Raw genomic sequence first — 13353 nt, 5'->3', positions numbered from 1 at the left:
AAACATTAGGCAGTGGGTTCCTATAAAAGGTGCCCCACAGCTACCTACACATACATGAGCTCTTCCTGAGGGAAAAATTATAAAATATTGGGATTAAAATAATTTGTTAATAACAATTAGATAGCATTTGTGTTTGGACTCTAAATAACCAAAGGGAATGGAGGCTTAACCTTGCAGGTGGTATTTTAAAAAGATTTTATTTATTTATTTGTTTGTTTGTTTGTTTATTTATTTTTAGGGAGTGGGGGAAGAGAGGGAGAAAGAGAGGGAGAAAAACATCGATGTGTGAGAGAAACATCAATCCATTGCCTCTCACACACCCCCCAACTTGGACCTGGACTGCAACCCAGGCATGTGCCCTGACCAGGAACCAAACCAGTGACCTTTTGCTTTGCAGGGTGATATTCAACCAACTGAGCCATGCTGGTCAGGGCGTAGGTGTTATTTGATCTCACATTGTGGGTCCAGAGGTACATGCAGCCAGAACAAAGGCCCCACAGTGTCATCCAGGATCCACGCTCCTCCTCCCTGCCCTGCCAATCTCCCCTGTGCGACATTTGTTCCTGTGATCGCAGTGTGGCTGCCTCCCCTCCAGCCATTTCATCAGGAAGAGGAGAGAAGAACTGAAGCTTAAAGTGGGGGCTGGTTGAGTCTGACCCTTCTAAAAACTTTGGGCTCTGCCAGCAACTTTTGCCCACATTTCAATGACTAGAAATAGCTAATAGAATCCCTACCTTCAAGGGATTCTGAGTCTTTTAGCTTTTCAAATCTGTTTTGAAGAAAGACAAGAGAAAAGCAGAAAATGAATGTCTATTATGTTGCTCAGTATCTGTTGAGTGAGCACCATATGCACATTTTAAGTGCTTTGTTTCTACTGTTTGCATAACTGTCACATAACTATCACATGAGAATAGGTCTGGCTATTATCCTTACCTTACAGGTAGGAACTGAGATTCAGAGACTTTACATGAGTTGGTTAATATCGCACAGTGCAAACTAGACTGAACCTGGATACGCAACCAGCCAGCCTCTATTCCAGAGCCTGCCCACTACACTAACACCAGAGTCACCCCTGAAAGACCTCAGCATGAGCTTCAGATTCAACTTTATGGAAAGAATGTACATTTCACTCAACGATGTGAAAGATCTTTTACACCTTTTTTCTTTTTATTCTTTGTCTAGCACTTATAGTGGATATTTAATTATATTTCTACCAATCCAGCCACAGTTTTTCTTTCTTTACAGCCTTGTCAGCTTTTCCCATTTGCCATGTATTTTCTCTCCATGCTGAAGATATATCCAGACAAAAGCAAGGCCTGAAAGCTGAGCTCTAACTATTAATAGAAGAAACAGGTGTTTTCCATAGCTGAGAAGTTAAGTTCTTAGGAGTGTGCCTTCTACTAGTGTGATCAGTTAAAGCTTTGTGCTTGGAACATTCGACTCTGGTAGCAGCACATGCACATGTGTGAAACACCAAGTATAGATGTTTACAGTACATAGTACACCTCGGTAAAAAAATTTTAAGTTAAATAGCCCATAACACTGCCATTAGATATTTAAAATTTCATTTAATGGTGACTCGTTTTATAAAATGACCATCTTCCTTCCAGATCTAGAATTTAATATAATGAGTTAATTATGGAAACCTTGGTATTCATTAAATGTATATTTTATTCCTTTGTGGAATAGTTGAATTCTGTTCCCAAACTGGCATGTTTTATATGTGTCCTTGGATTTATTCTGAGCTTTTTCCCATGCATCATTAGATTAAGTTAAGCAGTACTTATGAGATTCAATTCATTTATACATTGTTATTTTTTGTTAACGAGTTGAGAAGTCTGAGAACTTTGTGGGTTCACAGGGTGAGTGCATTGTTCTTGGTTAGGAAACAGGGGTTGATCTTTTCCTGCAGTTTATTGGCATTTCAGGATCTCCTTATTTCTGCTGACTCTTGCTTCCTGCAAGGAAGAAACACATAATCAGTTTTGGGTGAGAGTCAACTATCCTAAAAATAAAACAGAATTGGCCAGATCTGTCATATGCTCACTCCTAATTCATGTGTGCAACAGTGGTAATTGGCATTACTGTAACTGGTGTTTAGATATTCGACACAACCTTTGATAAAATATACTTAAATTCTTTTTTTTTAATTTATTGATCTTAGAGTGAGAGAAGAAATGAGAGAGAGAGAGAGAAACAGTGATTTATTGTTCCTGCATTTATGCATTTATAGGTTGATTCTTATATATGCTCTGATCAGGGATTGAACCTGCAACCTTGGAGTGTCAGGACACCACTCCAACCAACTGAGCTACCCAGCTAGGGCCTGAATTACCTTTCAGTGTATGATTTTTTGATGTGAAGGGTACCCCCAAGGCAGTTATTTCTGAATCGAAAACTCCAAAATGAAACTGTTAGCAGGATACAATCTATAGAGGAATTAAATGATGTTGTCGCCAACCCCTCAGGCCCAGAAAGAAAGGAGAGAGAGAATGTTGGCTGTATTCATTGTGTTTCTTTTGATGGAGCGATGCATGAAAATGACTGTGGCTCATATTTTTACTTGTGTCTGTTGCTTTGGCTGCTGGTCTGTTCTTTCCTCTGGGTATGCCTACAGTGTGTTAAAATTCAGTAGATTGGATAGTAAATGCCTATGATGAGAGAATAGCCTTGAGTAATTAAGTAGCTTTCTTTTCATGATTTTCCTGGTATTTTCACATTCCTGGATTTAAATTGTCTGAACTGTTGAGTATTGTATCTTGTATTCTCCTTCTTTCCATCTTTAATTTTCAGAAGCAGAGTCCATTTCATTTTGGTTTATGAAAATATGCAATGATTTATTATTCATTTATTGTTATTTTTATTCATGTTGTTTCCCAGTCAACAACTGTCTTACTGTCCTGATTAATTTATTTGTTTCACTGTGATTTAGTCTCAAAGAATGAAAATCTCCATTGATATATAAGGTCTCTGAGGATTAATTTTTGTAATTATTCTTGATGAAATAAAGTTAACTCATTATGATGGAATGTAGGGCTTTTGGTGGACAAAAATAACCAAGAGATTCAAAAGGATCCATAGATGTTTTTGTAGGAATTCCACTTGGAAATGTGGTTCTAATGTTTTAGGTTACTGAAAACCATTCTGGTCACTGTTATTGTGGAATGTGTGCTCTATGAAAACACCATTTACAATGAATGCTGGGCAAATGGACTCTGCTTCCAAATCATTCCTGTTGTCTTAGAGTCATCTTACAAAAAGGCATGGCATTGAGAACATTTGTTGTGTGGCTTTCTGCAAACCTTACCTAGGATTGATTGACTGTTGAGTTTGAGGGGCCAAAGTTCATGGAGCCCCTCAGGACTGTGCTGGGAGGTCATTCCTAAGTCATTTGCCTTGTGTTGGTTGCAGGGAAGCTGCCCGGGAGTGTCGCAGGAAGAAGAAAGAATATGTCACATGTCTTGAAAATCGTGTGGCTGTGCTTGAAAACCAAAACAAGACTCTCATTGAGGAACTCAAGGCCCTTAAAGATCTTTATTGCCATAAAGCAGAGTAACTGTCTTTGATTTGGACCTTGTTTACTATGAACTGAAGTCAAGGCAGGAGATGCAGCAGTTCCACTAATTGCCATGTAGACATATGGAAGGGACACTTGTAACCCTTAAGAATCCAGTTTGGCTTAGTGTTTGAAATTGAGTGGGGAGTGTTGTTCCAAATTTGGAATGCAACCGTGATCACATACACCAAGCTCACTTCAGTCTGTTCAGTCAATAGCATGCAAAAATTGTTTTCTTTGCCCTTTGCTTCTTTTTTTTTTTTTTCAGGGAAGCTGCTAAAGAATGTCGACGTCGAAAGAAAGAATATGTAAAATGTCTGGAGAGTCGAGTTGCGGTGCTGGAAGTTCAGAACAAGAAGCTTATAGAGGAACTTGAAACCTTGAAAGACATTTGCTCTCCTAAAACAGATTAGTAGTAGTACTTAACTAACTATGAACTGATTACATGTACAGTTGCTTTCGAAAGCAATACAATATGTAGTCAGCAAGAATTATGGCTTTTTTCCTTTGTATCATTCATAATATTATCTAACCTCTAACATTCCCAAAATGCTTCATTGTATGTAGTGAACTCTTAGCTGTAACTTCAATTTTTAAAAAGAGACAAATTGTAAAAAAAAATGTATTTAGCAAATTTTTAAAGTATATATATTTCTAAAGATTTTATTTATTTTTAGAGAGAGGGGAAGGGAGGGAGAAATATCAATGTGTGGTTGCCTCTCACATGGTCCCCACTAGGGACCTGGCCCATAAACCAGGCATGTACCATGACTGGGAATCGAACCCGTGACACTTTGGTTCGCAGCCTGAACTCAGTCCACTGAGCTACAACAGGTAGGGCCTTAAGTATATTTTCTTGATTAGGCTCATATAGTTGTCCCATTTTTTCTCCTCTTCATCCCCCTCTGAGCAGTATGCCCCCTCCATCCATCATCCGCCCCCTCACCCCAATTAGTTCATGTCTGTGAGTCATACATATAAGTTCTTTGGCTTCTCCATTTACTATACTGTTCTTAACCTCCCCCTAATTTGTAACTACCAATTATGCTTCTTATTCCCTGTACCTTTTTCCCTATTCTCTCCCTCCCTCTCCTCCTTAATAACTCTTCATGTGATCCCCATTTCTGTGATTCTGTTATCATTCTAGTTGTTTGCTTAGTTTGTTTTTGTTTTTAGATCCAGTTGTTGATAGTTGTGAGTTTGTCATCATTTTACTGTTCTTAGTTTTGATCTTCTTCTTTTTCTTACAAAAGTCCCTTTAACATTTCATATAATAAAGCTTGGTGATGATGAACTCCTTTAGCTTTACCTTGTCTGGGAAGCACTTTATCTACCCTTCCATTCTAAGTGATAGCTTTGCTGGATAGAGTAATCTTGGTTGTAGGTTCTTGCCTTTCATGACTTCAAATACTTCTTTCCAGCCCCTTCTTGCCTGCATGGTTTCTTTTGCAAAATCACCTGATAGTCTTATGGGAACTCTTTTGTAGGTAACTGTCTCCTTTTTTCTTGTTGCTTTTAAGATTTTCTCTTTGCCTTTAATCTTGGGTAATTTGATTATGAGGTATCTTGGTGTGTTCCTCCTTGGGTCCAACTTCTTTGGGACTCTCTGAGCTTACTGGACCTGCATGTTTATTTCCTTTGCCAGATTGAGGAAGTTTTCCTTCATTATTTTTTCAAATAAGTTTTCAATTTCTTGCTCTTCCTCTTCTCCTTCTGGAACCCCTATGATTCAGATGCTGGACCATTTAAAGTTGTCCCAGAGGTTCCTCTGCCTCTCCTCATTTCTTTGAATTCTTGTTTCTTCATACTGTTCTGGTTGAATGTTTATTTCTTCCTTCTGTTCCAAATATTTTATCTGAGTCCCAGTTTCCTTCCCTTCACTGTTGGTTCCCTGTATATTTTGCTTTACTTCACTTTGTATAGCCTTTACTTCTTCCTTTATTTTACATCTGTACTTAATCATTTCTGTTAGCAACCTGATTATCAGTGTTTTGAACTCTGCATATGATAGGTTGGCTATCTCCTTGTCGCTTAGCCCTTTTTCTGGAGCTTTGATCTATTCTTTCATTTGCCCATTTTTCTTTGTCTCAGCATACCTGTTATGTTGTAAGGGGTGGAGCCTTCGGTATTCACTGGGGTGGGGCAACCCACCTTGTTGCATTGTGATGTAGTCTGGATGAATGTTTCTTCTTTAATTTCTTGCTTATCAGACTTCCATACAGTTTGATTTTCTGGCAGTTCTGGGTTGTTGTTTTTTTTTATTTGTTATTGTCCTTCTTTTGATTGTGCAAGGAAGAGAAGTGTCTCTGCCTATGCCTCCATCTTGGCCAGAAGTCTGTATTTAGCAAAATTGTTTTTAAAAAAGATTTTTACCTATTTATTTTTAGAGGGGAAGGGAAGGAGAGAGGAAGAGAAACATCAATATATGGTTGCCTCTTGTGCATCCCCTGCTGGGAACTGGCCTGCAACCTAGGCATGTGCCCTGACTTGGAATCAAACCACCATCCTTTGGTTTGCAAGCCTGCGTTCAATCCACTGAGCTACACCAGCCAGGGCTAGGAAAATCTTAAATGTAGCCTTTGTAAGACTTCTCCAATGGCACATATTTGCAGTTCCCAATTTCTATGTCCTGAATAGTGTGCTATGCAATAAAATTTTCTGCAGGTCTTTTAAAAATATCTTAAGAAAGGATGATCAAAGATAATGCATCCAGTAGTACAATAAAAGTACACTGTGCAAAAAAAAATACCTCAGGAAATAATTGAAAGAATCTAATAACCTGCCTATATGAAAAAAATAGACTACAAGTGAATTTGTCATTTGCAGATTTTTACATTAGTGCTTTGTAAAGAAAACATTTTATTGCTATCCTTGAATGCCATAGTTGGAGAGCATTTTTAATAGAACCATGTTGGTTACACTTGTAGTGTTTGGTGGTCATTTAACTATATGAACATTTTGGGCAGTTTTTACTCTTGTGTAATAGAAAATATGTCACAGAACCTCTAGTGCCGGTTTCATACCACACAATGAAAGTTACAAGTCATTAGTACCTGGAATGAATTGAAAGTTATAGTTAGAATGGCATTTACATACCTTCAAGGGTACGTGAGCTTCTTTGCACACGGGGTCTGATTTCTGGAAATGCTCTGCCCTCTCACCAGAAGGATGCCCCAGACCTTTTACACAGAAAAGCCACTATGAGAAGTTCAGCTTGTGTGGTGCAACAGGCCTTTCTGCACATGGTCTGGAAATCTGTGTGGGAATTTTGAAGGAAAAACAACCCAAGATTTCATTCTGCATTTCAAAACATCTTGAAGTTGACCTTATATCAAATGTTTTTTATGTCACACCTTTAGATGAAGTTCATTACATTGAGACAGCAGCATGATTACTGGTATCCACATTTTACTCTATGTTTACAATAAAAAGCTCTAAGTTATAAGCCCAAAGCCCTAACAATATGATGCTATGTCTTCTCTCCTTCACTCATGAGACCTTTGTTGAAGGCCTACTCTTTGCTACACTCTGATGTATTTTCTTTTTTTTAAGTATATTTTATTGATGATGCTATTACAGTTGTTCCAATTTTCCCTCCTTTGCCCTCTTCTTCCTGGTAACCCCATTGCCTCCAACCATTCCCCCACTTATTTCGTGTCCATGGGTCATACATATAAGTTCTTTGGCTTCTCCATTTACTATACTATTCTTAACCCGCCCCCCTCCATCTATTTTGTACCTACCAATTATGCTTCTTATTCCTTGTACCTTCCCCCCCCCTTATTCCTTCCTTCCCCCTCCTCATTGATAACCCTCCATGTGATCTCCATTTCTATGATTCTGTTCCTATTCTGGTTGTTTGCTTAGTTTGTTCCGTAAATTCAGTTCATAGTTGTGAGTTTGTTATCATTTTAATGTTCATATTTTGATCTTTTTTTAATAAGTCCCTTTAACATTTCATATAAATAAGGACTTGGTGAGGATGAACTCCTTTAGCTTTACCTTGTCTGGGAAGCACTTTATCTGCCCTCCCATTCCAAATGATAGCTTTGCTGGATAAAGTAATCTTGGTTGTAGGTTCTTGGTTTTCATCACTTTGAATACTTTTTGTCAGTCCCTTCTAGCCTGCAAAGTGTAGAGAAATCAGCTGACAGTCTTATGGGAATTCCTTTGTAGGTTACTCTCTGCTTTTCTCTTGATGTTTGTAAGATTCCCTCTTTATCTTTAACCTTTGGAAGTTCAATGATGATGTATCTTGGTGTGGTCCTCTTTGGGTCCAACTTGTTTGGGACTCTGTGCTTCCTGGACTTGTACATCTATTTCCTTCACCAAATTAGGGACGTCTTCTTTCATCATTTTTCCAAATAAGTTTTCAATTTCTTGGTCTTCTTCTCTTTCTGGTATCCTTATGATTCAAATGTTGGCACATTTGGAAACATCCTAAAGTCTTCTTATTCTTTTATTTTTTTGAATTTTTGTTTCTTTCCATTCTGGTTAAATGTTTATTTCTTTATGTTCCAATTCTTTGATGTGAACCCAGTTTTCCTTCTTTTCACTGTTTCCCTGTGGAGTTTTCTTTATTTCAGTTAATGTAGCCTTCATTTCTTCCTCTATGCTTTTGTCATACCCAATGAGATCTCTAAGCAACCAGTGTTTTAAACTCCACATTTGATAGGTTGGCTATCTCTGTCTCACTTAGTTATTTTACTGTGGTTTTTTTCTGTTCTTTTATATGAGGCCATATTTCTTTGTCTCCTCATTCTGGCAGCCTCCTTGTGTTTGTTTCTGTGTTTTAGGTCAAGCTGCTTTGACTCCCTGTCTTGGCGCACCTGTTTCATTTTATGGGCAGAGCCTTAGGCAATCACCAGGGCAGGGCACTCTGCTTCACCACTTTATGGCTTTGTATGTGTGTGAGGGGGGCAGAAAGGGGGCAATGCTACTGCCTGACTACTGGAGGCTTGTTCGGCACTCATCCAACTTTCAGTCACTTACATAACTGGTGCTCTTCTAGCTGTTGCCCTGGTGGTGATTCCCAGAGTGGGTGGGTTTGTGAATGTCCAGGACACTGAGAGCCCTTTAACAGACTCTCCTGAGAGACCAGCAGTTTCTTCCACCACCCCAATCCCTACTGGTTTTTATAGGCAGGAGTTACCAGGCTTTATTTTCCCTGCACTGGAACCCTAGGCTTCACAGGCTGGCCTAGGGCTTGCACCCCAGGTATCCCTAAAACAGACTGCCTGTTGCACCACCTCACTGCTGCTACACCACATCCTTTCCACCCAGCTCCCCATCTCTGCCCCTCTTACCTGCCTGGATGAATATATCTTCTTTAAATTCTTACAGTTCAGTGTTTTGGCAGTTTTGGGTATTTTTGTTTTGAGGTTAGTTGTAATCTTTCTTATGGTTATGCAAGGAGGCAAAGTGTATCTGCCTATGCCTCCATCTTGACTAGAGCTCTGCTGTATTTTCTGCTATAACTCATGATTTTTTAGGATGCCTCCATCCCAGCCCTAGTTTCAGTAGTGGAAATGGTCAATGTCTATGGGAGGTACAGCAACAGGAGGTCACTTATATAGCATCTAACTGCTATTCCCCCATTTTGTAATTCTGTCACTTATTTGTAACTCCCAGAGACAGGGCATACCATTTGCAGCTTTGTTTAGAAATGCATATTCTTCCTTCAGAATTTGAGCTCTGAATTTCTTTTATCTCAGTTTTTGTCTTTACAGAGAAGAAAGATGAGGAAAGAAGACAAGAACAAAAAGAGCAAAGGGAAACCCCAAGTTTCAGGTGAAGGGATATGGTGCTTTGCACTCAGTCTTCTGTTCAGTCAGTCACTAAACCAAATACGTGCCCAGTGCTGGACACCGAGCAGACTCAGGAAGCAGCAGACAGCATGGAGGCAGATTAGAGGCAGTAGATGTTGTGTGTTAGAATCGGAGAAAGCTTCAGGCAGGGACTTCATAAGAGACTGATCCTGTAGGAGGCAGATTCTGAACTGGACCTTGATGTGATCATGCTGGGGAAGAGGGCAACCAGACAGGGAATCCAGACATGCACTCCACTCCCAGGGGCTTGAATTTAGGAGATGAGGGGTAAAGTTCGTGCTCACACCAGTTAGTTTAGTGTAAAAGAGTGTGTGTGCCTGCATGTGTGTACTTCACTCTATAGAATGGGTGGTCATTTCAGGGAAGAAGATCGTGTCTGATTACTTGAGGCCAGAAATAGCAGATATCCCATCCATTCCCTAGTGCTTTAGAAATAAGAATATTTTATTACCTCACCACATAAGTCTAGAGGTAGGAAATCCTAAGGTTGCTTAATGTAATAACTTAATGGCATCATGACCAGGTCCTTCCTATCCCACTCCCTGTTTAGGCTGAGTCTCCCAATGCTAATATTGTCACCATAGCTGTAGGCACCGGTGAGGAGGAGACAGCCAGCATCTTGTCCTTTTGTCCTGTTTTAAGAGGAAAGACAACTGGCTCAGGGGACCTGCACCAGCACATCTCCTCTGAGTCTCACTAGCCAGCTTTTCATCATAGCCAGTCACTGGCAAGGAGAATGGAACTCAAAGCACTGAATAACTAGTGGACATTCAACCCCTGGGGCTGAGATGGTTCAGGCTTCTGTGAAGCATGACCATCAGTATTGAACAAAGCAGTTCTGGGAGAAAGGTGTGCAGGCAACTGTGGTTATCACCCAGAGAGGTGAGTGCTGACCCTGCTCTGGATGGTGGGGACAGCTGTGAGGCCTGGGGCTACGGCTGAGCTCTCAAAGGGGCATCAGAACTGAATTCTTGCTCATGCAGTTTGTCCCTGATACCAAAGCTCTTGCTACCAAAATAACATGCTTTTACAACTCTCCAATCAGCCTCCATAGGTATTGCCTACAAACTTGCTGAACACAGCAAGCAGAAAGTTGGAAGACGCATGGATATCGTACATCTAGTATAACATAGAATTCAGAGCAGGCTTTGTGGATTTTTTAATCCTAAAATTTTCAGAATCAAGATTTTTGGTATAGAAATCACTGATTCTGGATCATGGGATTATACCACTTTGTCATATTTAACTAGGTAGTTCATGATTCTAAATCATTCAAAATCGGAAAATAAAGGGAATGAACTTCTTGGTATTTGGACATGTAAGAGCACCACACCTGCCTGAAACTGAGACCATGTCACCTCAGTAACCACTCTTCTCAGTTTTCTGCATTCGCCCTTCTGCTCTGTACTTGATGTTTCCTATGCACCCAAAGGACACCTTCGGACACACAGTGAGGACTTGTGACACCAACACGGTGTTCATCTGGAGTGCATCAAAATCATTGAAGCAGCTGGGACATACCTGAGACAAGCAGAGCTGTTGCCAGTTGGCATTGTTTCATGGCAGTAGGTCAAGATGCTCAGAAACTTAAATGTGCCTCTTTTCTAATGCCACCCCAGACACAAAGGCCTGATTCTGAACTGCGTAAGCTTGGCATATCTCAGTCTTTATGCTTTATGTGTAGCTTTTTTCTATGTAAATTCACTTCCTCATAAGTGCATTTCATATTAATTCATTTCACATTTCCAGATGTATTTTTAACACTGTTCTTCAAAACCCCATTTTGCCATGGGCTACTGTATAATGAGATTTAAGGTTTTTTTCCAGGGCTGTTCTCTTTATGCACACACAATTCCATCAGGGATGGAAAATGATGACTAAAAGGAGAAAACTAACTGCTTTGTAATACCAGACTGTACTTGATCAAATAAAATGCAACCTTTGTTATTTCTAAGCCAGTCAATTTTTAAGAGGGCACAGAGTTTTTTCCAGATCTTTCTTTATTGTGATAATATTTTGAAAAACAGCATTGAAGGGTGAACCAGAGTGGGTTATTGAATGACACACACCCACACACACTGCATTTGCCCCGTTCTTTTACAAATTCGGGCCTTTACTTTCCCTGGGCAGTAGACGAGAGTTAGAGAGAAAGCCCTGTGCCAAATCTATAATAGGAATTCCTTTGGTTACCTTGTGCAGAAACCAGTCAAAACCTGAATAATCCTGAACCCAGAAGATTCCCTTCCTTTTCTGCCCCCTCCCATGCTTCCATACCCTTCCAGCTGGGGGCACATGGCGGAGACTGCACAAGCTCCCCAGCCCTCACAGGTGAGACAAAACTTGTTTGTTGGTTTAAAAAACTATTGAGCTAGAGATTACATATGATACAATTTACCCATTTAAAGTTTATAATTCAATGATTTTAGTAGCGTATTCGGAGTTGCTCAACCATCACCACAGTCCAGTTTTAGAAATTTTCATCACCCCCAAGAAACCTGATGCCCACCAGCAGTGACTGCCCGTCACTCCCTCTGCCCCAGGGCCAGACAACCACTCATCTGATTTCCATCTCCACAGATCACAAAGAACTTTTTACAAGTGGTGGTAAAATGTTCATAACATACAATTTACCATTTTAACCGTTTTCAAAAGGTTTGTTAAAATATTGTGGTAAAAAAATACATGAAATTCGCCATCTTTACCAATTGTTTAAAGGGTACAGTTTAGTAGTATGAAGTACATTCGCATTGTGAAGCAAATCTCCAAAACTTTCTCACCTCGCAAAACTGAAATATACCACAAAAAAAGAGTTGCCTAATGGGTTTTGAGTTTCATTTTAACCACTTACAAGTAGAGGTTAGTGGCATTAGGGACATTCATTCACATTATTGTGTGACCATCACTGCCCTTCACCTCCAAAACTCTTCTGTTATTCCCAACTGAAACACTGTATTTATATATTAGTATCATTATCGGAGTTATTTATGTGTTTCTCTTTGTTCATGTGACAATTGGATTGATTAAGCAAAACTCACTGGATTATAATATGCTCATGTAAATGAAATAGTGACCTGCATAAAGTCATGAATTATAAGCCCCCATACTCCTTGCATATAAGTCAAAAGTTTTTTGACAAATGACATACTACCTTCAGGTGTACAACATAGTGATCAGACACTTATATGCCTTACAGAGCAATCACCCTGATAAGTCCTCATTACAATATTCTCTATGCTGAGGCATAACTTTCAAAAATACAAATTATGTCATAACTTTTTAAATATTAATATGCTAGAAATACTTTTGATGTTCAAAATTCAAAAGATAAAGTGGTATATAGTGAAAAGTCAAACTCCCATCCCTGGCTCCAATTCCCCAGTTGCCCTCAGGGCAATCTCTGTTACCATTTTCTTTTTTGAGATAGAGGTACCTTTGGTTAGTAATTAATTATGCCATCTGTTTCCTTAAATTACTGTCTCAAATTCAGAGCTGCATGATGTAAAGTTTCTGGAGAGAGACACAGGGGTAAGCATATTCATTCATTCCCTCAAAGTCAACAAGTGAGGCTACATTAGTAAGAGCAAGCCCAGGTTGCACTGCCTGCCCAGGGCCACATAGGGATGGAAGAGTCAAAGAACACTGGGGCCTGGGCTGTCCCTGTGGTGGCAAGGTGTGCACAGCTCCCTAGGTGAGATGTGGGCCTTAAGATTAGCTTCCCTTTGGGTACTATATTTGACAGATAACCTGATAATACCCTGTTTTTCTGTGTAACTGCCTTTAGAAAAAATAAACTATATTCTGACATAGGTATTTCAGTGTCCATGGTAAAAGTTACACACCTTAGTATAAAATAATAAACTGTCTGATTTATGTAATGTGGGGGAAAAAGTCTAGGAGAGAGAATCACGCATGGGCTGTGGCAACACTGTGACTGCCAGCACATTTGTGGACTTTGAGCAGTTAGATACT

The 13353-nt window shown here is 39.7% G+C and overlaps 1 protein-coding gene across 7 annotated transcripts in view; it reads left to right on the top strand.

Moving 5' to 3' along the window:
• Window positions 1-11338, top strand: part of LOC119038977 (cAMP-responsive element modulator) — a 61761-nt gene extending 50423 nt beyond the window's left edge. For 4 of the 7 annotated variants that reach the window (XM_037131604.2, XM_037131603.2, XM_037131605.2 and 1 more), the window contains one exon: window positions 3412-3821. In XM_037131604.2, the coding sequence (XP_036987499.1) occupies window positions 3412-3556 (145 nt within the window). In that variant the 3' untranslated portion in view covers window positions 3557-3821. The other 3 variants (XM_037131601.2, XM_037131599.2, XM_037131600.2) reach the window with 2 other exon arrangements.
• Window positions 11339-13353: the final 2015 nt, after the last annotated feature.

This window comes from Artibeus jamaicensis, unplaced genomic scaffold (assembly GCF_021234435.1).
Source record: "Artibeus jamaicensis isolate MK-2021 breed Jamaican fruit bat unplaced genomic scaffold, CSHL_Jam_final contig_785, whole genome shotgun sequence".
Lineage (NCBI taxonomy): Eukaryota > Metazoa > Chordata > Mammalia > Chiroptera > Phyllostomidae > Artibeus > Artibeus jamaicensis.
Note: the sequence above shows the minus strand (reverse complement) of the source record. Positions and strands in the feature narration are given on the sequence as shown.